This window comes from Ictidomys tridecemlineatus, chromosome 11 (assembly GCF_052094955.1).
Source record: "Ictidomys tridecemlineatus isolate mIctTri1 chromosome 11, mIctTri1.hap1, whole genome shotgun sequence".
NCBI classification, from domain to species: Eukaryota; Metazoa; Chordata; class Mammalia; order Rodentia; family Sciuridae; genus Ictidomys; species Ictidomys tridecemlineatus.
Window position 1 is genome coordinate 45,321,424 of NC_135487.1, and position 26,314 is coordinate 45,347,737.

Genomic DNA, 26,314 nt, shown 5'->3' on the forward strand with positions numbered 1-26,314 from the left:
AAAGATAGACTAAGCATGGTGATACAGGGATGTGTAAAGTGCTTTGGGAGAAAATCATTTGCTTTCTCATTGCAAATAGTTTGACATGAGCCTCAGAATATGAGTGGAGGTTTTCCTAGTAGGGAAGACAGGAAGGATAGTCCAGAGAGAGCCCATGTCCACTTATGGTATGGGAATTCAGTCCCAGGGAAGAGCTGGGGGCTTTTGGTGGGTGTAGTAGTCGGTAAGGTCAGGTAGGTAGCCTGGGTTCCATTGTTAAGGGTTTATTTGGTGATGGATATTGGTTGAAAACCATCCAACCCCTTCCGGCTTGGTGGGGGGTGGTTAGGTATGGGAGAGAATGCCTTAAGTAACTTTGGCAGGGGTATGGAAATTGGAATAGGGGTGAGAAAATGTATAATAAGTTGAATTTTCTCACTTTGCTGATGATAGCAGGTTGATGGCTTTGCGCTACTCTTAGGATAAATACCAAATTTGGCAACTTAGACCAGATAATGGTATGTGAGATCATTTTAACCTCCCCTCTCACCACACTGGGTGTCCCTAACCTCCTCACTCACTCTGATCCATCCACAGCAATCCATTGAGAGTTCCTCAAACACCGTCAGCTCTTTGCTACCTCACAGTCTTTACTAGAAAATGGCAAACTATACCCCTCCCTCATTCATCCTACAGTTATTGGATGGCTTGGTGCTGAGAATGGTTTTACATTTTCAAATGGTTGAGAAAGAATCAAAAGAAGGATATTTTGTGACTCATGCAAATTATATGAAGTTAAATTTTTAGTGGCTATAAAGTTTTATTGGAACACAACCACCCTCATTCCTTCCTATATTGTTTGTGGCTGCTTTTGCTTTATAGTGACAGAGCTTAGCAGTTGAGACAGAGACTCTATGGCCTGGGGAAATAAGTATACTATCTGCACCTGTAGAGAAAATGTTTGCTGATCCATACGTTTGACAGTGATGTTTCTCCTGCCCAGAATGTTTTCTCTACTCACCACTGATGCCTCTTCATTTATATCTCAGCTTTATTCATGCTTTCTTAGAAAATCTTTCTTGGCCCTCAAGTTCAAAGTCTCTTATCATTGTCTTCTTAATTTTACTCCATTGACTCCTTCCTGAAAATTGTGAAGATGCCAGTTTGTAAGGTGATTCTTATGATGCTTGACTCCCAACATTATCATCCATAGGTGAATGGAGGTCATGTTCATTTTGTCTATTGCAGTGTGACTAATCCTAATCAAATGACTGGCCTCTGGTAGCTGCTAAACACATATTTTTTGAATAATTTGACAGAGCAGATAATAATTTGTAGTCCAGGTGAGACCTAGTGAGGCCTAAACTATGAGATGGGAAGATGAGTTCCAGAAATCTCTAGGGGATTATACCAACAGGATTCAGAGACTGATTAGATGAGATTTGAGGGAGTTGGGCAGAATTTGGACTTCAGACATCTTAGGAGACAGAAAAGATGTACTAGGACCACTGTGTGGCTCTTGGGCAAAGCCACTCGGGTCCTAGTCTTGCAATATGAACTTTTAATCATGTCCTTTACATTTAAGGTTTATGTGTTTCAGGTTGATGTATATCTTCTTAATAAGAATTGTCAGATAAAAGGAAAATTGCCATTTGAATTTTTTATAACCACCAGCAGTCTGGCTTTTCCATTTGGTCTCAATGATTCCGACTCTCATCTTAATGAAGGCCAAATGTAAATTAAGTTCCTCAGGCTGGAACAGCTGGAGTCACCTATCTTTATAAACATGAAACATTGTAGGATAACAAGGTACAGACTGAGGAAGGTCAGAAAAGTTAACAGGCTGATGTTGAATCTGACAGCTCAGTGTTAATGGAAGATAATGAATGGGGGCTTGGAGGGGAGATACTCCAGTCTGACTTTTAACTCATTTCCTCTTTTTGCCATTGTCAGCAGAAAAGAAAAGAAATGGAATCTGTTCCTCCCACCTCCAGCCCCTGCCCCTGCCCCTCTGCATCCATTCGGCTGATAACATACAAGAGACTAAATGAGCCTGCTGGTCTTACTGTGCCTTTTCTGGTGCATGTAGAGTCTTTGGAGGATCCTGGGAGTTGGGTCCCAAGAGAAGTAGTCTGATGACTTCCTGCCAGCTGTGGAAGGGATCAGTTGAGTGTTTTGCAGTAGAAACTGTTGAAAAGAAAACCCTGCTGGAGATTAGCAAAACCTGGTTCTTTGAGTCCTTTCTGTGTAAGAAGCTTGGCCAGCTCATTTTTAATGCCTTGTCTGGTTTTATTCTTTCATTCTTCTTGATAGTATCTCATCTTTTCTCTACCTTAAGGTTTGTTCTAATCTTTAAACTTAATGAAAGATAAGCAGTATAATTCCTTTCTTTAAAATCCAGTCTTCTTTTTAAAAAAAATCAAAGGTGGAAACTATAATCTTTCTCAGTTAGTCTGAATAAATTTTTATGCATGGTAGAACTAATAAAAGATACTGAGAAACATTGGGAGATATAACAGACGTATAACAACAACAACAACAAAAATATAGGATTTAAGCTATTTACACTGCGCTTAAATCTTTCTCTATGTCTCACCAATAGTGAGACCTTGAATAAGCAAAATCAACTTCTCTGAGTCTCAGTGTGCTGGGCTGAAAGATGAGGATAATAATATCAAACTTGAGGAATTATTCTAATTTTGTGAGGTGACTGTAATGCAGCTTATATAGTAGATATTAAATACCAGTTTATTTTTTCAGCCATTGTGTTTACAAATGTTTTCCCTTACTGGTGGCCATTTCAGCAACATGCTACTAACAAACAAGAGAATTTTAAACATTTGAGTATCTTCCTTCATGGAGCAGGCCATAACAGGTGGGGTGTCTTTCTGTTTCACTAATAGCTAAGGGAAGCATCTAAACCCCACACCAGGATGTCAGAGAATCTTGGAAAGTAGACAGTAGAAGAGTATAAAACTTATTTTCAGAGGCATTCATCTTCTTGATCAGTCACATGTGATGTGTGATACCTACACCAAAAGCAGCCAATTTTGAGCTGAAAGTTCCTGATTTACTATCTTCTGCTTGTTTCCCTAAAATTTACCAAGCTTCCAGTTCCAGAATTGTTTTTAATTTTCACAAAGATTATTTTATTATCTTCACATGGATCATATGAGATAGATATATTTTTTTACAGATGAAAAAACTAAAGTTCAGAAAAGTGCAATGACTTATGTTCTCACACCAGGTGAGCATATGGGTATCAAAGCCCTGACACGGCTCTATTCCCCTGCCCACTACCTATGGAAGCCTATGAGGTTCAGTTTGGGAATCAACGATGGACTCTACCATTAAGAAACTGCAGTCTGATTAGATGAGAAAGATACAGATCAACTAAGCATAAGAGCAGAATAAGAAAACAGATACAAGTAGGAGCTAATGTGTATATGGTCTTATCATATATCAGCACTTTTGTGAGTATTTCACTGGTGTTAATTTATCTAATGCTCATAGCTACCCTATGAAGTAATTATCATCTTTCACAGATAAAGAAAGAAGCATAGAACCTTTAAGCAACTTATCCAAGGTCACTCAGATAGTAAGAAGCAAGGCAGAGGTTTGAACATGAGGATTTTATACCCAGAATGTAGGCTAATCACCATTTGTAATGCTACCCTGTGTGTTTGTGTGCCAGATTCTATGTGAACTGGTTCAAGAGAAAAGTTAGTAGAGGATTTGAGGCTGAGAATAGTGGGTGGTGGACTCATGTTTTCATTTAACGCCTGTGAGTGTCTCCTATGTGAGACACTATGTGACAGGCACTGTGGTAGGCTTTGGGGATTCCAAGAAGAAGGAGAGAGACGAGGGCCATGGCTTCTAGGAATTTCAAGTCTAGTGCAGAAAGGGAGCAAATAGACCAAGAAATAAAGATATACACAAATAAATTTTGTTTTCTGGAAAATGCTATGAAGGAAAAACACAGATGAACAGATTTGGTGTGGGTAGCACAGGTCTCTCTTGGGAGGGAGGTTTTGTTTGACTAGCATGATGTGATTTTTCAGGGAGGAGAAGCAGAAGATTGTGTGTGTGTGTGTGTGTGTGTGTGTGTGTGTGTGTGTGTGTGTGAATAAAGCACCTCATGAGATCAGCAAAGGAGGTCAGCAGGGTTGGGAGGGTCTGAGCAGGGCATGGAGTAGTAAGAGATAAGTTGGAGAAGTGGGCAGAGCCAGAGCATGCACAGCCTTGAAGCCCTGGACAGGAATTTAGATTTCATTCCAAGAGCAGTGGGAAATGGTTGATGGATTTTAAGCATGGGTGTGACACAATCTGTTTTATGACTTTAAAAAAATCGTTTGGCATATATGCTAGGTAGATAATAAATATTTGTATAGCAACAACAAAGTTTACATGTCGTGTTAAAGGGAAAAAGCTCCAAGACTGAATGTACAAGCTTATGTGGTTTAAGAAATTGTCCATATAGGAAGAAGGACACAAAAAACATTAATAATGGGACACTGGCCATGGTTGGAACAGTTTGCTACTGAGATAGCACAGTGTTCATTCTTTTATTACTTCTTAGTAATTTTCCATTAAAAAATAATCTGTCGTCATAGCCAGCCTTTCTGGTTGATACCACTTCATTATTTAGCAAGTGATTTTTTTTTCTTTCTTGGGCCTACTTTCTCAAAAAACACTTCAGAATTTCACCTAAGTTCCTCAGTGACACAGTATTATCACCCCACTACACAGATGAGGAAACTAAGGCTTAGAAGGCTCAAGCAGTTTCTCCAGAGCCACATAAGGGAAGGTAGAGCCAGAATGCCCAATGAGTCCAATACACTGAGTCCAGCCCGACGACAGCTCCAGGGCTCTGACCATTGCACCTCACTGCCTGTTCTTAAAGGGCTCTCTTTCCTTCCCACTTACCAGGGCCATAAGCTGGCAGCTCACAGGTTGATTGTGGCCCCCAGGAAAGTTTGATTGGACCCACCCTATGTTTGGAGGCCCCAGGGAGAAGGGCAATTTCAAATTAGTTTCCACCATTTAAAACTAAGAAATTTCCCGTAAAAATCCAGATTTTCTGCTTCTTTAGAAAAAAAGAATGAAGGGCCCTGGCAGTCCCAGGCCCACATTTCCATGTGGAAGAAGCAGGCTGGCGCTGAGCAGGGGCTGCCCTCTCTGGAAGGGGCTGGCATTCTTCATTTCACAGAGGTCTCCACCCAGGCTGCTTCACTGGTTTTCCTTTCCAACCCTCCCCTTCTAGGCATTCAAATTTGAGACCCATGCTTTGGGAACTTATTCAAGGAATCCATCATTACTTTTCCTATAACAAATGCTTAAGGCAATGGAAAGACTTTCCAGATGGCAAATTTTTTGGTCAAAGGCTCTTAACGATTCCATGCCCATATGCTGGTATTATTTCACACCTCTGCGTCTTGCTCATGTGTTTCCTTTTGCCTGGCAAACAGAATAATTTCTTCCTTTACCTGAAGAACATACTAATTACTCAAGACTCAGTCTTCACCCACTCCAGGAAGCTCTTCTTGACTCTCCTTCCAGTGTTGATTAGGGTCCTGTCTTCTGCTTTGCTTATGATCATCTTCTGCTGATCACCACCCTGGAAAACATTATACCATATGGCACCTTATTTATCTTGTACCTAGCATATCAGGCACTATTTAGCCTCTAACGTTAATAATTCAGTGAATAGTTTGATAGATGGACAAATAGATGAACTTAGTAAATCATCTATGATGCCATTTTTGATTGTTAGGTGTGTCTCTCCAAGTTAAAGGTCCACTGCCCGCCCAGCCTAAGTGAATTTCTCTTCTCATTGTGGCAAAGGCTTGGAGCATACCACTCCTTTCCACCCAAGACACCCCCGCTCCCTTGTCTGCAGTCCCGTCACCTGAGTTACAGCTTATTTTGTGAATGGAGTGAAAAAGGGCCCTGGGTTGCAGCAGATACACTCCCCTAGGCCTCTCCAGGTCTTTACTTCTTAGTGCATACCCATTTTTACAGATGCTCCCTTTACCTCCCCCTCCCACCCAGGAGAATCTAAGACTCATCTACTGACTCAAAAAGCCTCTCTTTGGAATGTTTATGGGGGGCTGTCTATGTTGGGACTAGATTCCCACAACAGCCTTTGAGCACGGAGGCCGGTACTGTTGGCCTGCCATTGGGCATCTGTTGTGTATTTCATCCCCCGGGTGGTCTGCTCATAAACGGGGCTCATAACTAAACACAGAATGTTGAGGCTAACGTTCTGTGTTCATCTACCTGGAGCAGGAATCCTTTCCTTATCCTTCTTATATTTGCATATTTGATTTATGCCAAATATGTAAGGTATTTCTTTAGTTTTATAGCCCAACAAAATAATTTTAAAATGCAGACTAGGAAAAACATGCTACTCTTGATATGTAGTAACATTTAATAAATGCCAGCTTTTTAAAATTTTTTTATTTTATTATTATTATTATTTTTATTAGTTGTTCAAAACATTACAAAGCTCTTGACATATCATATTTTATACATTTGATTCAAGTGGATTATGAACTCCCATTTTTACCCTGTATACAGATTGCAGAATCACATTGGTTACACATCCACTTTTTTACATACTGCCATACTACTGTATGTTTTATTCTGCTGCCCTTCCTATCCTCTACTATCACTTCCTCTCCTCTCCTCCCCTCCCCTCCCATCTTCTCTCTCTACCCATCTACTGTAATTCATTTCTCTCTCTAGTTTTTTCCCTTTCCCCTCACTTCCTCTTGTATGTAATTTTGTATAACAATGAGGGTCTCCTTCCCTTCCGTTTCCATGCAATTTCCCTTCTCTCTCCCTTAAAATGCCAGCTTTTATTATGAGACCTTTTTTTTTGTATTTTACTTTATAGGTTATGGTTAGCATTGACATATATTCTTTTATTTGATCTATAACATGGCCCTTTGAGATAAATTTTACCGTGTTCCACATTTTAAGATGAATATAGTAAGCTTCAAAGAGATGAAATGACTTGTCTATAGAGTTGAGGACTGGGTCTTAAGGAAGTTCCTTTTGGCCCTGTTTTGTTTTGTTTTTCTGTGACACCATGTTGCTTCTTCATTTGTTTTGTTAGATTCTTAGCACTATAATTTTCATGTCTACAGGAGGCAGACCTATGAGTGCCATGCTAAAGACCTGTCTGGCTAGCTTGCTGCCAGCCTTCTTGACTACTGTTCAAGGCCATCAGCCCCTTTTAGGAGTTTTTAGTGTTAGCAGAGAGGTGAGAGAAAGATTGATACATTTGTTTGGCTTGATGCCTGTGTGGTGTGATTGGATGAAAAAAGAACAATGAACAGAATTCTTTTTTCACAGTGGCTTAAATAGAGGTCACACTTCTGGGAGGAAATACTATCTTCAGAAAAGACACTAAAAAGGACAACACATTTCATGTGTATCATGATATAATAACTTGTTAACATGTTGACTATCACCTTAGGAATCTGGGTCAATAGAAACCAGGGTCAATAGATTTTGATTTGGGCAAAGGGGGCAGCAATACAGGAGTCAAAAAAAGATATTAAACAGGGCACTCTTCTGCAGGGGTAGAACTTGTTTCTCTGCACATTTAGGTTGCTTTAGTTTTTATTTATTTCCCCTGTTGTCTTCAGAGTGAAAATAATTTACACTATTGTAAGAATATATTCATTTATTCAGTGAAACAAACTTTTGTTGAGTAACTACCACATACAAAGCACTATACCTGCAATGAAAAGACAAGAGGGAGCCAAGCTTACCCTTTATCTTGTAGAACTCCCACATCTACGACAAGAACAAGAGGCTGCAAAAGCCATTTTTTCCTCCAGAGATATTATGTCAAATTTCAAACATAAAGAAAAGTGGTAAGCATTCTGCAACAAACTCCCAGAAGCACCATCTAGATTCTACTATTACCCTTTATCTGGACCTCTCTGCCTCCATCAGTACATCTGGAGATTTTAGAGTAAGTTGGACATTATTACACCTGTAAAAGCAGTTTGAAATCTTAAAAGTCCTTTACCTTTGTGAGATATTTAATCAGTTCTAATTAAGATATTAACCCTGTTTGTTAGCTCTCTACAACCCTGACCAACACCTCACTAGATTTTATTTACTGTCCACTCTATGCTTTTTATATCTTATTTAATTCTTATGAAAGTCAGGCAAGGAGGATGTAATCACTTTCTTTGCTGATGAAGAAACTGAGGATGGAGGGGATTAAGTAAATTACTATTTGTAGCTGCTAATTCTCCTAATGCTGGAACACAATCATGAGTTTTCCCAAATAATTTCGGAGTTTTTTTTTTTTTTTTGTATGTGGTATTGAAGATCTAACCCAGGGCCTTGTCCATGAAAAGTGCATGCCCTGCCCCAAGTCTAGGTTTTATGACTATAAGAAATAAATTTAAATAGAAATTAAAGAGGATAGCTGGTCAAATTCTAGCCTTCATCAAGCAGGATGCCTGTGTCCACAGATGAGACCCCTAGGTAGAGAGAGTGAGTTATCATTATTTAAGTTTCAAATCCTAGAGAATGTATCTGTCCATCCTTAATTTTAAAGATAAATATATGAACTCATAATAAAAGTTATCCAGTTTCTAAAATTTAGATGTCCAAAGTTAGATTCACAGTTAAAGAATTGTATTTGAGATTGTGTTTCACAAATTTTAACCCCAAACTTTTGTTTATACCCCAGTACCTTGTAGTCACCTCTTAAAAAGATGTATTCTTCCTTTCATTTGCATTCCTTTAAGTATGTATATAACTAAACTAGTTATTTTTTAGCCTCCTATGAACCCAGTAGCTCTGGAAGTACTTCTGAGCCAAGTCCTCACTCAAAGTGAATCCCTGTATGTTGAGCTTTGACCGCTGTGCTGGTTGCGTGATATAGTGACTGCAGGATTTCTGTAAAGGCTGATGGTGTCTGAAGCCTCCCTGCATGGAGAGGCTATGGATTAGGTGAGATCTGTGAATGACTTTAGTATTGAGAGAGAGTGTGATCTCAGCTCTATGGCCCTGTCAGTAGCCATACCCACATCCTTTCAGAATGCTTGGTGTGGCCTCTAGGCCTTGTAGTCTCAAACAGCAGTGTCTTTGGACTTAAAACTGCAGAGGGACTGTTCAGAGGGAATTAAGGAGCTGCCTAAGTGGCTCTGCCTTGCCTGGACTCTGCTTCTCATTATGGCTTTGTTCCTGTGTGAACTGTGTCCCCGCCCCACCCAGTAATGCCACATGTGTAGAATCTGGGATATTACCCAAGTAAAGTGAAACAAGCAATTAGGAAATAAGGGCTTTCTTTCTTTTTACCAATTAATTATTCATAATTGTATTGATAATAAGGACTTTATTTTTTTCTATCATTATTTTTACTCTCGTTACTTGACCACTGATTCGTGAAAAGTTTTGATCATGGACTAGCACCAGCCCATGTTTTTGGCCTTTGGGAACAGCTGATGCATATGACCCCTGAAGTTCTTCTATACTGCTGGCATTGTGTGAAGCTCAGAGATGTGGAGAGAGTCAGACAAGAGAAAAGCCTCCTGCAGTTGTCTTGGCATATGGCCATGTGGTCTGGCCTTGGCCAGGGGTCAGCGGCAAACCAATGGACCTGAGAAGGAGAGTGAATCACTGTGCAAGTATTTATCAGGCACCTCCCATGTCCCGGGAAGCAGCAGCTGGACAGTGGGGTGGGAGATTGGGTTTGGAGTTCAAGTGGTCAGGGTTTCTCCCCAGAATTTTTGCCTACTGTCTGCATGAGTTGCACAGTTCCCTTCACTATAGTCCCTCATTTCCTCTTTGTGAAAGGGAGTCAATGGCAGTATTATGTATCAGAAGGTATATGGTAAATTGTAGAAAGCTGGTAAGAGTGATGCATTTGATGATAATGATGACAACTGACAAAGTTGATTTTTAGAAAGAAAATTCATGAGCTGTATTTTTCATATAATTATCTGTTGATGCATTTAAGAAATCCAACAGTGAAGGAAAATAGAACTCACCTACTTCAAGGGGTAGGCACATTCTAAAATAATTTTGTTTAAACTTTATGGACAGCTTGGAGGGAATATATGGGGGGGAGAGAAAGTGATTTTACTACCTTGACTATTTTATTCATTTGCAATTAAGCTTGTTAACACTATATAATGAAAATTTAGAAAGTAGTATTATAGTTTTAGATTAGATTTAAATCTGAAATGTTCATTAATAAGGGTAAATGTGAATATTCCAGAAATCTCTTTAAGCCATCTGACCAGAGCAACTGTTTCTGAAAATTACCTTCATTTGAAAGATATTGGCATACATTTGAATTAAATACAAGAATTTTTTTTAAAAAAGAATTCCCTATTTAAAAAAAACTATTTTTACTTAAAACTAAAATAATTTTTTAAAAAATTTTGTTTTCCAGAAACAATAATAAAGATGTATTAGTCAGCTTTTCATTACTGTAACATATGCCTGAGATTTAAAAAAAAAAAAAAACTCAAAAAGAGAAGTTAATCTTGACTCAGTTTTGGAAGTTTTAGTCCATAGTAGCTGTCTCCATTGCTACTGGGGCTAGGGGTGAGGCAGTAAATACATCATGGTGAGGAGCATGGCAAATGTAATTGCTTACCTCATGGCAGCCAGGAAGGAAAGAGAGAGAGGGAGAGAGAGAGAGAGAGAGAGAGAGAGAGAGAGAGAGAGAGAGAGAGGAGCATGGTCCCAATATCCCCACTCAAGGGCGCTCCTCCAGTGACCTATTAGGTCCCACTTTTTGAAGGTCACACGGGCCTTTGGATGATACTTCAAAACCATAGAAAATAGAAACAAGATATTTTGCAAAATGTGGACTTAAATAAGCCACTGTAAAAAAGGTAGACTTACTTTCAACCTCTTCAAAACAGAGGCTACTTTTTGTTCTTCAACCTTCAAAACAAGGTGAAGAACAACCAACTATAAGCAACCTTAAGAAGGGGGTTGTCAAAATGAAGCTTCACTGTTGAACATGAACTCCTTAGAAGATTCCTGTTTGAGCAGGAGCAGGCAAGAGCAGGGTGAGTGAGGCTCACCTTGAGTAGCTAACGGAGGGGTAAGGCCAGGTTTCTACTCAAATCTAACTCAAGCTATGCTCTTTCTGCAGCTCCCAGAGCAAGGCTGGGGGAGAGAAGGAACCAGGAAGAAAGCAAATCCATCCTGAGATGCCCCAATCAAATGTTGTAGAACAGTTTCACTTGTACCTCAGCAGTACCTTGGATGGTACTGTCTTTACCAACCATAATTCTTAGGATGATGGCTGTAAGAATTGTGGTGCTCATCAGTTCCTGCCAGAGTTGTTCAAGGACTCTCATTCATTCAGCAAATCTTTGTTGGAAATTTATTCCAGTTAGTTTGTTAAATATTGGGAACATGGCAATAAACAACACAGATCTGCTGTCCTCAGGTTCTCCTATTCTGGAATAGAGATGGGTGAAATCACAGCAGTGTAAGTGGAGTGGAAATTTGGGTAACAAAGCCATGTTAGGATAGAGAGGTGAGGAGGTGGTGACATGTTGGTTAGCAGGCCATTGGCTGAATTGCGGTTAGGTCATGAACACGTGGGGTGGGTGGTCTATAAACGGGATTATCATGGGGCTGCCACTACAGTAAGGTGGGAGCTTAGAATGGTGAGAAAGTAGCTCGGTAAGCCAGTCAAGTCCCTTTTATGTATTCAGTACTGCTTATGATGGAATATTCTTGTGAGACATTATGGATAGAGCTCCTTTACCTATCAGCCACAGACAAAAAGGCAGAAGCCATTTGCTGCACATTTTCTGACTTTCCTAGCTTGAGGACCTGAATTTAAAAACTTGGTAGATGAGCTCTCAGCATTTTCAATGCAGAGTCCTCCCTGGCAGACAGAGAGGCTCTCCTCCTGCAGTCCCCTTGTGCCCCCAAGGATGAAGCAGTGGATTAACCACTCTTGTCTATGGGGGTGGGGCTGAGTGACCAGCCTTTCCTCCTCCTTTTGGGGGCGTGTGACTCAGAGACAGTGACATCAGCCATGACTTCATCCACCCAGAGGAAAGAGCATGCAGAAGGAGAGCCCGTCTGGTTGCTGCCCTCCCCTCCCCATGTTTTATCTTGTCTAGGACATTGTCATGGTGCTGCTATTGTGCTCCATGGTTTTTTTTTTTTTTTTTAAACCAGCCTTTTCTGTCATTCTCTCTCACTTCCTTTTTCCATCTTGGTCATTTTATTCATTCTCATGTTTGACCTATTCTTTCCCTTCACCCATCTTCCCTTTGCCTTTTTGTCCATCTTTCACTTTTATCTTATCTTTATTCTTAGCCTCTTCTTCTAGTTTTTCTTGTTTCATTTTTTTCTCCTACTCATCCTCCTTTTTCTCCTTAATTTTCCATTTTCCCCTTCCTTTTTCTCTGCTTTTCTGCTTTCTCTTTGTCAGAAATGTACATGGAAATGGATCTTCCTGCCTCCCCACTCTTCCCAGGATTCCTGCTATGTTGTTGCCATCCCATCTTCCCTAAAACACATTCACAAATCACCCTCTGCTCAAGAACTGATAGTGGATCCCATTCTTTTCTGACCTGAGCGTCTAACACAAATCCAGATTTACCTCTGACATTTCAGCACAGTCTCTCAGGCCCACTTATGATTCATGTCTGTAGTTATGCTGCCTCTAGCTCTTTTCCTCAGGCAGTTGCCCGCCCCCTGATGGCCTCCATTCTCCTTCCTTGCTCTTTGCCTTCTCTGCTTATGCAGATCATATGCTTCCTCCTAAATATCTTCTCTCCTCTCCCTGATGCATGAGAAAGTGTATCTCCTTGTGACCATGCAGAGATCTTAGTTTACAAGAATTTGAATTACTCTGTATTACTTTTATCTTTCTCTGGAGTGTTTCATATGTACAGATTCTTTGTTCTACTTAGCCAGTAAATAATTTGAAGATTGGGAACAGGATTTTGTGAGTGTCCCCAGGCTTCCTATTTAATCTTCACAGTCCCCAGTTCTCCAAACTGACAGGTCCAGGGGCAGTTCTAGTGGAGTGGTTCAGGTCCAGCTACTCTGCACAGTGGAGCCTCTTCTCCAGAGCCACCCAGCGGGGATGCATAACCCAGCACTGATATTGCATAGCTGTGTGGCCTTGGGTAAGCTACTCAACTACTCTTTATTTCAATTTCCCCAACCTCTGATGATTAATGATGACCATAACAGTACATGTGCCATAGGTTTGTTGAGAGATCCAATGAGCAAGTGTATGTCAACTGTTTAGAACAGCATCCAGCACATATTAAATACTTCTTAAATGTTTGTTTTATTATTATTTGAATATTAGTTCCATCACACTTTTCCATTTTTGGAGGCTGACTCACCTTAGTTCAAACCTCAGTTCTTCTACCTACCAATGGTTATGTTAGTCACCTAATGTCTGTGGGTCTCACTTTGTTCATTTACAGCAAATGAACTCACAGGCTTATTGGTTGGATTCAGTTCACTGAGTTTTACATGTTCATGTGTCTATTCTGGCACATCTCCAGTAACTGTGAGTCTCCTCCATTGTCCATGCTCTTCTCAAAATTGTAAGTGGGCCTCCATCTCCCCTAGTAGGCTCTTGGCTCATTTTTAGGGAAAGAGGATAATTTATTCATCTGTTAATATCAGATAACTAATTCTCAAATGAAATATCTGTCAGCCCTGGTTTGTGGTCAGGTGTGTGCTAGTATGCTGGGGGATGATGAAATACAGAACTGTCTAGCTGCTCACAGAGCTCTGAGCACCTCGTACAAGGACTCTTGACAAAAGATACAAGATGTGTTCCTAGAAGCAATATTTTCTATGAGATTGGATCATTATGGATCCTTCACAAGAAAGAAGTTATGAAGTTCTCATCTTATGTTACTGCTCATGTTATGAAGGAATTTCTCAGATGTCACCTTGTTCATTCCCAATAGGAAATAACTGCAACAGTTGTATAAATGAACAGGTTAGGATGTTCATACCCAAGTAAGCAAGTTCCAAGGAAATGCCAATTGGGAAAGTAAAGAACACCCATCCTTTCTGGGTTGGGGATATGTAAAGATGTATAAAGTTTGCTTTGAAGGACACTTGGGGGAAGAAAAAAAAAAGGGGGCATCCATGCGAGTTAGTTTGGAACTAAGAGTGGGTTGTCCTCAAATGTCCCAAAGCACTCCAATTTGATGGAACTCTTTTTCCGCTGCAGTCCCCCTCTCTGTTGGCACTTGGCAGCCATTCAATGGTGCTGCACTGACCCAGGAGTCTATGCCAGGAAGTGAATGAATCCATTTTCCAATTAAAATGAAACTTCTCCAAAGGACCTGCTCACCCTGAGAGGAGAAATTTATCTTCCTGGCAGTTGGGCTTGGCTAAAATATGTCTTTGCTCCTGAAACAGACTGAGAAAAGCCATTAACTTGAATGAAAAAGGAGAAACTGGGACAGTTATTATTCACAAGCTCATTCATTTATCCATTCATTCCTTATTTTCATTTCCACAAACTCTTATTTAGTTTGTATATCTCTGCTCATTCATTCATTTATTCACTCATTCAGTTAACATTACTCATCATCTATATATCAGATATAATGCTTGGTCCTAGGAATAGAGGGATTTTAAAAACCACACTTCCCGCCTTAGAGGAGCTTTTAGTCTAATGAGAAGGTCAGGGATGTGAACAGATGATGGGAAGTGCAATGGTAGGCATATGCAGAGTATTGTAGGGGCACAGTACAGGGGCATCCAGCTCAGGGGAGCAGGGACAATTTCATGGAGTGGATACCATCATATTTGAGTCCTAAATGATGAGTATCTGACTCTTAAAGGGCCTGAAGAGGTGGGAACAATTAACTGTGAATTTAAATTGGAAGGATGATTAGATGTAAAGGATGAGAGAGAAGAGAAAGACGATTACTCCCTTGTTCACCAGACCAACAAACAGAAAAATCAAGGAAAAGGAAGCCATTCAGGAGAAGAACACAGGTTCTGCCTTGGACATGTTGAGTTGGAGGTGCAGGGGGACACCCAGGAGACATGTCTCAGGAGAGTTGGAATCGGAGTTTGAGATTTGGCATGGCATTCAACTTGCAGTTGGTTGGAATCATGGGAGTAACCTTGAGATTCACCAGGAGCATGTGAACAGTGAGAGAGCATATGACTGAGGCCGAGATCCTGGGGAGCATCCACATCGAAAGATGAACTAAGAAAAGGAGCTCATGAAGGAGCCAGGAGAGTCGTGATGAGAAGGGCAGGAGGGAATCCTGGAGAAGGAGGTAGTAAGGAAGAGCTCCTCCCTTCTCCACTTGTCCACATGTCTGCTTTCTTTTGTTCCTATTCCAAGTCCCTCTTAATCATTCCAGAACCTTCTTTGCATATTAGTACTCTCTCCTTCCCTCCCTCCTGTAGACAAGACCACCAAAAAAGAGTTGTCCTGTCTAGGTCACATGGAATCTCTCCTGTCTGCTTGGCACTTGTGCATTTTTCATGCTTTAGGGAGGCAGAAACCTGAGCTAACCTTGGGCTGGACGTTAAGAGGTGGAAAGTTTATTCTGACATTCTGCTTTCTGTCCTTGACCTTGGGACCATCATGGTCCCTTTCTGGGTGTTAGTTTCCTAATCTGAAAAGTGAGGTATATAATTTCTTTCCTTCCTTGCTTTAAGGAATTGTACAGCTCAGATGAGATCATGCATGTCAAAGTGCTTTGAAAAATATGAAGCTCTGTAGCAGTGGTGAGTGAATCTTGTCATCTTATTTCATTTAATGTTCACAACATCCTTTGGGATAAGTGCTAGTAATATTGGCTTTGAGGAATCTGAGGTTTTGGGGTATTAATTTTTCTAAAGCCACACAGCTTTAGGAAATGATGAGGACAGCTCTCAGACTCAGACATGCTGGACTTTAATGTTCTTTGACTTCACATACTATAGCCTTATTTTCCTGGTACTTGAGGTGGTATCACTGTCCTGGACAAAGTCAGCTTTACTGAATCTGATCAGTTGTCATGCAATTGGTAACATTTTCATGGTTGGGAATCAGCTCTAGTATGGAAGATGAGTTTATCTGTCAGTACAAGAGCAGGGCTTCGGGGAGGTAGGAAAAGGATTGCATTTAAGTCTGGCTTTTGAAAATGAATTATATAATGAAATTATTTCATTTTACAAATAAATCATATGATGGCACAGTTAAGCAAACTCTTCTCTAATGGGAATAATCTGTCTCATCATTTCAGATTTTTGTTTCCTGGGTATCTTTCTCTACAGTAGCATTGATATTTATTCTACTTGACCTTTAGGCTTTAGCTCAAATCTCCCCACCATGAAGCCTTTTCTAGCCATCAAGCCCTTTCTCTTCTCTGAACCCTGTGATTAGTCATTACAGGCATATATATGACCACACAAAATATTATGATGAAGTTGAGGCTGACTCACCAAACCTTGGTATCAGGCTCATTACATTATTGTCATACGTCATACTTTTAATTACCTTTGCCTTTGTGCACATCTTTCTCCAATTCCATTGTAACTTGCTTTTTTTTTTAAAGAAAGAGTGAGAGAGGAGAGAGAGAGAGAGAGAGAGAGAGAGAGAGAGAGAGAGAGAGAGAGAGACAGAGAGAGACAGAGAGAATTTTTTAATATTTATTTTTTTAGTTCTCGGCAGACACAACATCTTTGTTGGTATGTGGTGCTGAGGATGGAACGCAGGCCGCACGCATGCCAGGCGAGCGCGCTACCGCTTGAGCCACATCCCCAGCCCGTAACTTGCTTTTGAAAAGGATTAGCTTTAATTTTTTTTTGTACCTCCTGAAGTTTTGTGTGTTTTTTTCCCATGAGTTTTTCTTGTCTTTTGTCTTCCAGAAGTTTGTTATATTGAGGTAGATCAAGGTACATGAATATGTAATTCAGATACAGTGTGGAATGCAGAAGTGAGATGGTGGGGGTGGTCTCCCAGCAAGGGTGACTTCTGAGGATTAAGGATTTGAGTCCACGGCAAAAATTTGATAAGGGGAGAAGGTCAGAGAGTCAATCCAGGTAGAGGCACCTGCCTAAACAGAGGCACAGAAATAAAGAATGTAATGTATTAGGAAAGTAAACGAATGATGTGAGGACTAAGTGGAGATTGTTACAGAGAGGCCATGAGAGAGGAAGTCATCATATGATAATGATAATGGCAACTTGAACCAAGGGGCTATGAGAACACTTTAAAGAAAGAAGTGGAATGGTGAGTCTTCAGTGTTAGAGAGATGCCTCCAGTAGCACCAACCTCAGTTGATCTGCCTGTGTACCCTTTCTAGTGTTTGGTCTTGGTCTCTGTGGACAGGAGTTTGAAATACATAGTTGTTTCATTCATTCCGGGGAGGTTCTCATAGGGGCTTATGATCCACTCCATGTTTTCAGCATCATTTTTCTTTTAAGAAAGATGTTGAGGATTAAGTTTCTTCCTGAAACTTCTTTCCTCAGTGGTCTGTCTGCCCTAATTTGGGGTCTTGAACAGAGTAAGGGTAGTAAAGTTTCATGGGTAGTTGTTCTGAAAAATATCATGAGCATTGGGAATGTGTAGACAGGATCAGTTATGAGCAGAGAGTGCAGGATCTCTGTTACTTCCATTTAATCACTGCATACCACAGGGAGCCAGAGAAAATCTCTTTGCAACTTAATTGTAAAGTACTTGGATGATCTTTCTTTACCTTGCCATCCCTAGTTTCTTATGTTGCTTCTAGACTCTCTGCCATCAGAGTGGCTTCCTTGTTTCCCTCACCAGTGTCCTCGGTGTCTAGAAGCAGCAGAAACCTTACAGCTGCTGGGATGTTGCAGTGGGAGGCAAAAGGCAAAGGCTCTTCTTCTCTGCCCTGAGGCTGGCAGGGCAACTGATAGCTGGCCTTGAATCTGGGACATACTCTCTCTCCCCACTCACAGCCGTGTGAGCCTCTTCCCAAGAAGGACTATGGTTTTATGAAGTAATAAATAATTTGGTTGCTTTCAAGCTGGCAGATTGCTTAGCTCAAAGGATTGTTGTTGGAATATAGAAACCTGTAATGCCGAGTCATATATCATTGCTGATCCTTTTTTTCTTGAAAAACTAGTTGCTTGGTAACTAGAGGACAGAAAGACTTGACAGAACGACTTCAGCACAGAAGGCTCCTAGTTTGAATTGGAGTAAGCTATCACATAATAAGATGCAGCGAATGTTGGCAAGTGTGGAGGGTCAACTGTGTGTTCTCTCTAACCCAAACTGTTGTTAGGTTCATAGAAGTTCAGTGACTAGTTCAAGACTGACATAGAAATTTCTGGAACTTTTGAGATTGTTTTTTTAAAAAATTGTATTTAGAAGGGCTTTTGTTTGTTTGTTTTATGCTGTAACGAATGGCAGTAGCTTTCATTGTAACTTTTCCAGAAGGCCCAGACACAGCTCTGCTAGGGTTAGGAGCCTCAGGGTGGTCACTGTGGCATTGGGAAAGGAAAGACCACCAATATTAGAACAGGTACCTAACATTAGGGCTAAGGCCTTGGGGTCTGACCCTAAGTTTCTGCATCCTTGGTAAGAGAGTATTATGCATCACCTGCACACCTCTGAATGGCCCTGAGAATCAAACAAGATGAGGCTGTGGGATCCCTGTTGCAAACTGCAGAGGAAACAAGAGGCCAGTCAAGGCATGATGCAGGCCCAGTGGCTACTAGGACAGAATTGACTCAGTGAGGTTGGGGCCTGTGACTGGTATTGCACTGATTGGAGAGGAGGAAGGACAGAGAGATTTTCCCATAGAACCATATTAAAAAATCTCATCTCCAGGGGTCTTGGCCAATCTGGAAGTTGGGACTGGGGTTGCAAAGTCCTTGTGAATCATGCAACTCAATGAAGAACTGCATGGGACATTCACAGACAGCTAGTTAGTATCTGGAAGAAAAGGATCAGACTTCTGGACACACTCTCTCTCACCCAAATTCTCCCTGCTTTTCTTTGCTGCCTAGTCTCTAGACTTTGTTTTTGTAGAGAAAGCAGGGATTTTTCCTTCACAGATCATGTGCATTCTTAAAGATACCTTATATTTCCAACAATGTGCTCTTTCTGTTTCCTCATCCTATTGTAAGATTTACTCAGGTCTCTGGCTTTGTCAGTGAAGCAGGTGTGGTCTCAGGAGGAAATGATGCTCCTGGATCCCTCACTCCTCCAATTCCAGAATATCTCCTTTGGGCAAAAGTCCTAAAATTCTCTTAGAGACATTCTGTTTGGGTTTCATTGTTCACAGTGGCTGTCTGCTGGCTATGTTCCAGTGACCCAAAACAAGATCTAGCATAAGCACTTGTACTCTGAATTTGTGAAGATTTGTTTGTTTGGCTCTGGCTAGAAGCATGCAGGTAAAGTTGTGGTTGTTGTAAAATTGAACAAACAGCACTGGACACTTTTGTGTTGCTCTGAGGAGGTAACACACGTGGGTCCCTTCATAAATGTTGCAGCACTGCTCAGAAGAGAGGGATTGGAAGGAGAAACTGAACAGTATGTCTTTCAATTCAGTAAATATTTATTGAGTACCTACTGTGTGTTGCCCTCTAGCAGATATTAGAATATGTCTCATTTGGAACTTCAGGTTTGTTGCCTGTACATTCCCCCAAATGCCCTTGAGTTTATGATAAATTCCTTTCATTAGCCTCTTCTAGAGAGAATAATTGCAAACAGGACATAGAAAGTTGCCTGAGTGGTAGGAACCCTTTTCTTGATAGTGCTTCAGTTCCCCTTACCCTGTGTGTGTGTATGTGCATATGTGTGTGTGTGTGTGTGTGTGTGTGTGTGTGTGTGTGTTTTCTTTGATTCTATATGCTTGGTAGATAGTGGCCACTTCACAGTTTCCAAGTTTTATCTTACATCCAGACCCCAGTTCCCCAATTCCATTCACAGGCAGGAGTTAAATGGCTCCACTGAATAGGCATTCTAAATTTCTGGGAGAAGAAATCTGATTGGTTCAACCAGCTCCCATGTCTTTCCATAATCCAATCAGGTTATCAGAAATTAGAATGAGAACTGTGTGGTTTCCACTCAGCCTGGGGGATAGGGGAAGGAGAGGAGACCATCATCAAACATGGTGAACAAGACTGACAAGTCCTTGATATCACAGAGGTTACAGTCCTGGAGGAAAGAAAGACAATAAACAAATATGCAATGCTATGATAGCCAGACCTAACCTCACTTAGGAAGCCTGAGGGGTGGGTTAAGCAAAGGAACAGGAGAAAATGGATCCTGGGAAGGAACAAAGTAATTGATGAATTTTCCAGGTGGAGTTGTCAGAGGAAAGAAAAAACCAAGTGGTAAGGAAAAATCTGACTATGTAGCAATGTGGAAAAAACAAACCTTTAAAAATTATTCAACAATGCCTTGATTATGTGGCTGTTCTCTTTGGCTTGGACTGCAAGTTCTATGAGGGAAGAGACCATCTTTTTCATTGCCTTTGGAACCACTTGACTCCTGGAGAATTTTACATGGCCCGGCATGTTCAGATTCACTGTAATGTAATGTCTTGGTGCAGTTTTCTCCCCAGATTTCAGCTGCTCATGTTAAAATATTACATGTTTGAAGCATACTCTCTCACCCTTCACTGGGAAGATGAATTGCATATTCTCATAGAGTGTTTTTTCTCTCTCCAGGTTGTCAAAGTGGGATAAAGGGAAATTATGGTCATTTTTGGAAGGATCAATAATTGCCATTTTTCTTTCCTATAAAGTACTGTTTTTATGTCACACTGTGCACCCCAAGCCCTCGAACAGATGTTTTAACAGACATTGTTGGCTGTATTTTTGTTTTGAAAATTCTGAAACATTATCGAAAGAGGAGAGGGCTAGGGAAAAAAAGAACCCATAATTGATTCTAATATATATTTAATTTGGCAGAACTTGAGAGAGACTTGCTGGGATAAGGCGGGACATTTCTTTGATCTTCCAGACTTCTTATCATGGAAGGCAACAGGTGTCACAGCACGGTATGTTAATTACAAGTTGGATTTTATTTGCACTCTTCCATTCTTGGGTGTCTGTGTATATGTATTGCTTTCTTAACTCTCTTTGACTGGACATTCTGTTTGTACATCTGCATACGATTTTGAATACTTGAAACATCTTGAGTCTATCTTCCATCTCCACTACACATGCTCAGATACTATTCCAATTCCTGCGAGGCCAGAAATGTGAGTATCCAAGGTGAAGACCATTCCTTAAAATGGACACATTTGGAGGAAAAATGAAAAATCTGGAGTAAATGGTGCCTTTTTGCCCAAAAGCACCTTTTACTTGGCAACTAAAAATTAGGGCAGGAGATGTTTTTCAAGGAAGTTGATTTTATGTGGATGAATGTGATATGAATTTATTTTGTTTTTGTATAAATGTGCTGGAATCTGTATAAATGGTATACCACTGTAGAGGTATGTATGTTGGAATCAGCCACTATTTTTCAGTAAGTTACGAATGTTAAATGTTAAGTATGTGCTACATGCAGGAGACTTTTACAGAATACTTATTGCATATGAAATTGTGGCTGATATAATTAACAGTGGGAATGTGCCTGGATATGTGCAGAAGATGGACAGGAAATCTGTTCATATATGGCCAGTTTGTTACCATCTTAACCTCAGTTAGGGGACTACATAAGGGTGAGAGGTTTTCTCAAATTGAGAAGGATTTCGAACTTGGATTGAACAAATCTGTGAGGCAGAGGATCCATTCCCAGAGGAAGAGATAAACCTGTATAAAGTAGAGAGCAGGTGTTGTATCTTAAATTCTGTGCCTTCAGAGCAGGCATGTCCTCCCCATTTTTTATTATATAAACTCAGGAGAAGCCGGGAACAGCAGTACCATTCCCCCTGTGCTCCTCCTGTCTATCCCATGGTACAGGGTTTGGCCTTTTCTTGTGGTGAGTTGATAAGAGTGTGATAGATCAGCAGCCCTACTTCCAGAAGGAGATACTGGTGAAGGCCTTTGATGAGCACATCATTCTTCATGTGGCATCCACCAGCACCTCCCTTCAGCAGAGCAATCATCTGCTAAAGGTCTCAGAGAGGAGAGCATCCATATGCACATGAAGACAGCCTCAGCCAACCTCAGGTACTCACCCCTCTAGTGGTCTGAACTTTGCCCTGGAGGGTGTAATTAGTCACCATTATAGTTTTCACCACTGGGGAGGAGGCATGGGTGAAGACCTCATCTTGGGCATTCCTCTTGTGTGACATTGTCTAAGTTATTAAAAGAATTTCTGGAGGCTTTTTTTCTACTTTTGTGCATCAGTGAAGGAAATGTTCTGATTTTAGCAAAATAGACCTGATAGTTAAAATATGCTAGTAGTTGTGTGTTTGTAGGCCATTAGCTTCAAGGCTTATAGGACTCAAAAATAAAACCAAAGATGGAGAAAGACCTGGTTTTCCTTTTCTTTGGATTTTGTTTAATCCAGCACTTTTATTTCCCCTTGGTTCTTTCTGATGGCTCTGGATACTGTAAACAACTGTTTCCTCGTGTCTGATGCCATATTCAGACCTCAAAGAGGGGGCTTTTTGAAGCTAGTCCCAGCTCACATAGATTTAAATCAAATAGTAAGTATGGAGGTCATATGGTGACTTGTATCCTTAATAGCTGTGTGCTCTTGGGCATGTGTCTTTGTTGAGTCTCACACTACTTATCTGCAAAATGGAGATCATGGTACCTACCTAAAGGCTGGTTGGGACAATCCTGTTCAAGCAATTTTCCAAACTAGGTTGATTCTAAGAATCACTTGAACAATTTTTTTCAACACCGATTCCTAGGAGTTGCAGTTTTCTGCTTCCTGAAATCTCTATGGGACACACCTGGGAACTTGTATGTTTAACAAGTGCCGGGGTGGCTATATGGTCAGGTATATTTGGACAATAATAAGTAGAATATACTTGAAAGTCTTATGATTCTGAGATGGTCTATACTTGTGAGAGACTGGAAGTATTTTAAAGGCCTAATATAGTGAATTTAAAATTGAAGGGCTTCTTGTTGACATCAGAACATACTTGCAATCTTCCATCTCTGTCTGTGACACTCTCAGATCTTAAAGAAGCAAAAAAGTTTAATGCTCAGAATTGATTTATTGGCCATTCAGTCATCCCTGCCATTTTTTTTTTATTGGCTACATTGCTCATGACTCATTCTTTTTTCATTAGTACAAATTAACAATCCCCACTCCCCCCACCCTGCCCCATACGTGTGGGCAAGTTCAGACCTCCCTTTCAGTTTCCTTCTCTGCAGAGGAGAGCCTGCAGACTTTGGGCACCCAGCACTCAATTCCTTCTGCATAGGTGGCTGCCTTCTTTTCTGGCCCTCTTACTTCTTAAGTTTGTCTTCTGTCTTTTCTTTGTTTACTCCAGTGTCTCAATTCTGTTTGCCTTCTTCATTTCATCCTGCATGATCAAGGTGATAGGAGGAACTTCTCTGAGCTTGATTGCAAATGTAGATAATAATAGTGAGTTCATGAGGTTATTGTATGGATTGAAATAATAGAAAAACTTCAAACATGGTACTGAGAAAAGTGTTTAAGGAATTATCTCCTTTTTTACTTCCCTTTCTCTATCACATTTGGCAGGGAGTATTTACATTAAGTTGCTGGCATAAAGGAAAGAAAAATCTTTGCGGTCCGACTGACCTGGATTCAGTCTCTCCATATAGTATCTGCAAGAACCTAGAGCAAATAGTCTTCCTCCCTCAGCGTCATTTCCTTTTCTGTAAGCACTCTCAGGATTACTAAGAGGTAGATATAATGGAGATGAAATATGTAACACAAAGTATTTAAACAATTAAAGGTTTAATTTTTAAATTAAAAAAAAATCCCCACTGTCTGTTCTCTCCCCTAAAATAAGGATGACCAGGGTTGGAAATAGAATGTCTCAATGCCAAAATAACTTTGGGCAGTAGAGCAGGAACTTGGCATCCTCTGGGCAAGGAGAAGTAGAGGTTCAGATTTGGTGTTTATTTGGCTCTTACATGTGATTGTTTTGGGTGGATTTGGTGAAATGAGTGCCAAAAAGGCTAGAAGGTGTTTTTCTTTTTCTTTTTATTATTCTAGTAGAGTCTGGACTCAGAGGAGTGATTGGATTTCACCTTGTCTTAAAGCTTTCAAACTTGTTTTTGGTAGTGACCATATGTAAGAAATTTTTCTCTTCCTCCTCTCCTCCTTCTCTCTTTTCCTTGAAAACATTTTTCCTCTCCTCTCTAGTTGTTCTCCTCCCCTGAAATACAGCATTTACTTGTGTTTATCTGGGTCACTGAGGAAATCAGCACCAGGCTGAGGACTGATTTGTAATTCTGTTCCATTCTTTTCATCATATTAATGAAAATAATTACCGCTATTTTTGTTAATAGTAATAATGGTCACTGTCATTTATCCAGTGCCTTTCTTTTATCTGTGCTAGGCGTACTGACGAATGTGAGCTCTGTTAGTCTTCAGCAACCATCCGTGAAAGCAGGTGGTGTTATTTCCATCTTGCAATTCACGAACTTAAGCTGAACACTGTAGTAATTTGCCATGTTCTAGCCATTGAGTGGGTGACTGTCCAGAACATGAGAGATGGTTAGTCAGAGATTCGAAAGATAAAATTTTGTATAACCAGACTAAAATATGTTCATACATATAAATACTCCCTCTAAAGAGATTTTCAGTGACTGGTAATAAATAAGCTAAAAACAGGGCCAGGTTTGGTTCAGTGATTGAGGTATGCTTAAAATACAGGAGGCCCTGAGTTCAGTCTGCAGCGCACGTGTGTGTATGTGCGTGTACTCTGCTCTTTCTCTTACACACACACACACACACACACACACAGAGAGAGAGAGAGAGAGAGAGAGAGAGAGAGAACAAGAAAAAAAAACAAAACAGTGATTAAAATGTAAAAGAATCAGAAGTCAGTGAAAATATTCATGGAATGACTGAGTTTATTCTAAGAATTTCACAGAATCTATGAGGTTCTTTAAACTTACTAATAGGTTGTTTTCAGGGTTCTTTTGACCAGAACAAAGTGGAACATGACTAGGTGAAGAACTGAATCCATCAAAACCCAACTGTTCTTTGGGAGCCTAAGTTTGTTTTGAACACAGGGGTTTGAGAAAAAGTTTTTCTTCATTTTCAGGAGGCAAAAATATAATGTAACTTATTTAAAAGTATGTTCTAATAATAATAATAATAAGTATGTTCCAATTATAATTTCAGATAAACTATTGATTTTAAAATAGTTTACATTTTCAGGAAATTTTCTAGTTGTAAATTCTCAGGAACGATGGTCCTGAAAGCTTGCCTATGCCTTACACGGAGTTCCCTTTGTTATTAACATCATTTGTTACATGTGTGGTGCGTTGGTCACAAGTAATGAACGAATATTGGTGCGTTATCATTAACTAAACTTCATACTTTATTTACGTTTCCTTGCCTAATGGGCTTCTGTTCTAGGTCCCACCCAGGGTAGCACATTACATTTAGCCTTGTCTCCTCAGGCACCTCTAGGCCTCAGTGGTTGCCTAGGCTTTCCTTGTTTTTGAAGACTTGAACAGTTTTGAATAGTGTTGGTCAGGTATATGGTGGGCCGTTCCTCTGCTGGAAGTTGTCTGATATTTTTCTCACAGTGAGACCTGGAAAGTGTGTTTTGGGGAGCAAGTTCACATGGTTCTTTCATATCACTCTTGGAATCACATTAACCTGATTCTCTGGCTGAGATCCTCTTTGTCACATTTCTACAGCTTAAAGTGTTCATTCCAACCCCTGACGCCCACTCCTTGTATACTGTACTCTTTGGAAAGAAGTCACTGTATATAACTCTCCAAACCTAAAGGGAGTGGGGAGTTATGTGTGCTTCATCTCTTTGAAGGTGGAAGAGCTACATATATTATTTTGAATTATTTTTGTATGGGAGACTTGTTATTTTTTCAGTTCACTTACTTTTATGGCTTTGGAATGAAGGAAATTGATGACCAGGCTTCTTAGGCCCAAGAGACATTCTGTAAGTTTGGTTTAAAGTTTACATGTTAGAATTTCTGAGACGTTTCTATGGCATAAGGGAAACTGGGGCTTTATTTTCTAAAATATATTTTATTTTCCTTTTAATTTTTAAATTATATTAATGTACTTATATTGTTTTCCTTTTCCTTTCTCCTGCACTACAGGATACAATTCTATGTAGGTTCCAGTAAATATTCTGTCTTCCACGTTAAAGAAATGAAATAATGGTTTTTAGAAACCACTATGAAAATAATCCCTTTTTAAATTCTGGAATAATCCCTTTTAAAATAGCATTTATTTGTGTGCTTCTCGGTTTGGAGTTTTTAAGGTATATCTTTGTAT

At 40.2% G+C, this 26,314-nt stretch overlaps 1 protein-coding gene across 13 annotated transcripts in view; it reads left to right on the forward strand.

Annotated features, from left to right (window-relative positions):
• The window catches only part of Fggy (FGGY carbohydrate kinase domain containing), a 400,280-nt gene that overhangs the window by 47,097 nt on the left and 326,869 nt on the right, over window positions 1-26,314 (forward strand). For all 13 annotated transcript variants that reach the window (XR_013427818.1, XR_013427819.1, XM_078026357.1 and 10 more), the window contains one exon: window positions 20,872-20,960. Coding sequence is in view for 11 of the 13 variants with exons in the window: in XM_078026357.1 (XP_077882483.1) it covers window positions 20,872-20,960 (89 nt within the window). In the remaining 2 variants the exon portion in view is untranslated. The remainder of the gene's footprint in view (window positions 1-20,871; window positions 20,961-26,314) is intronic.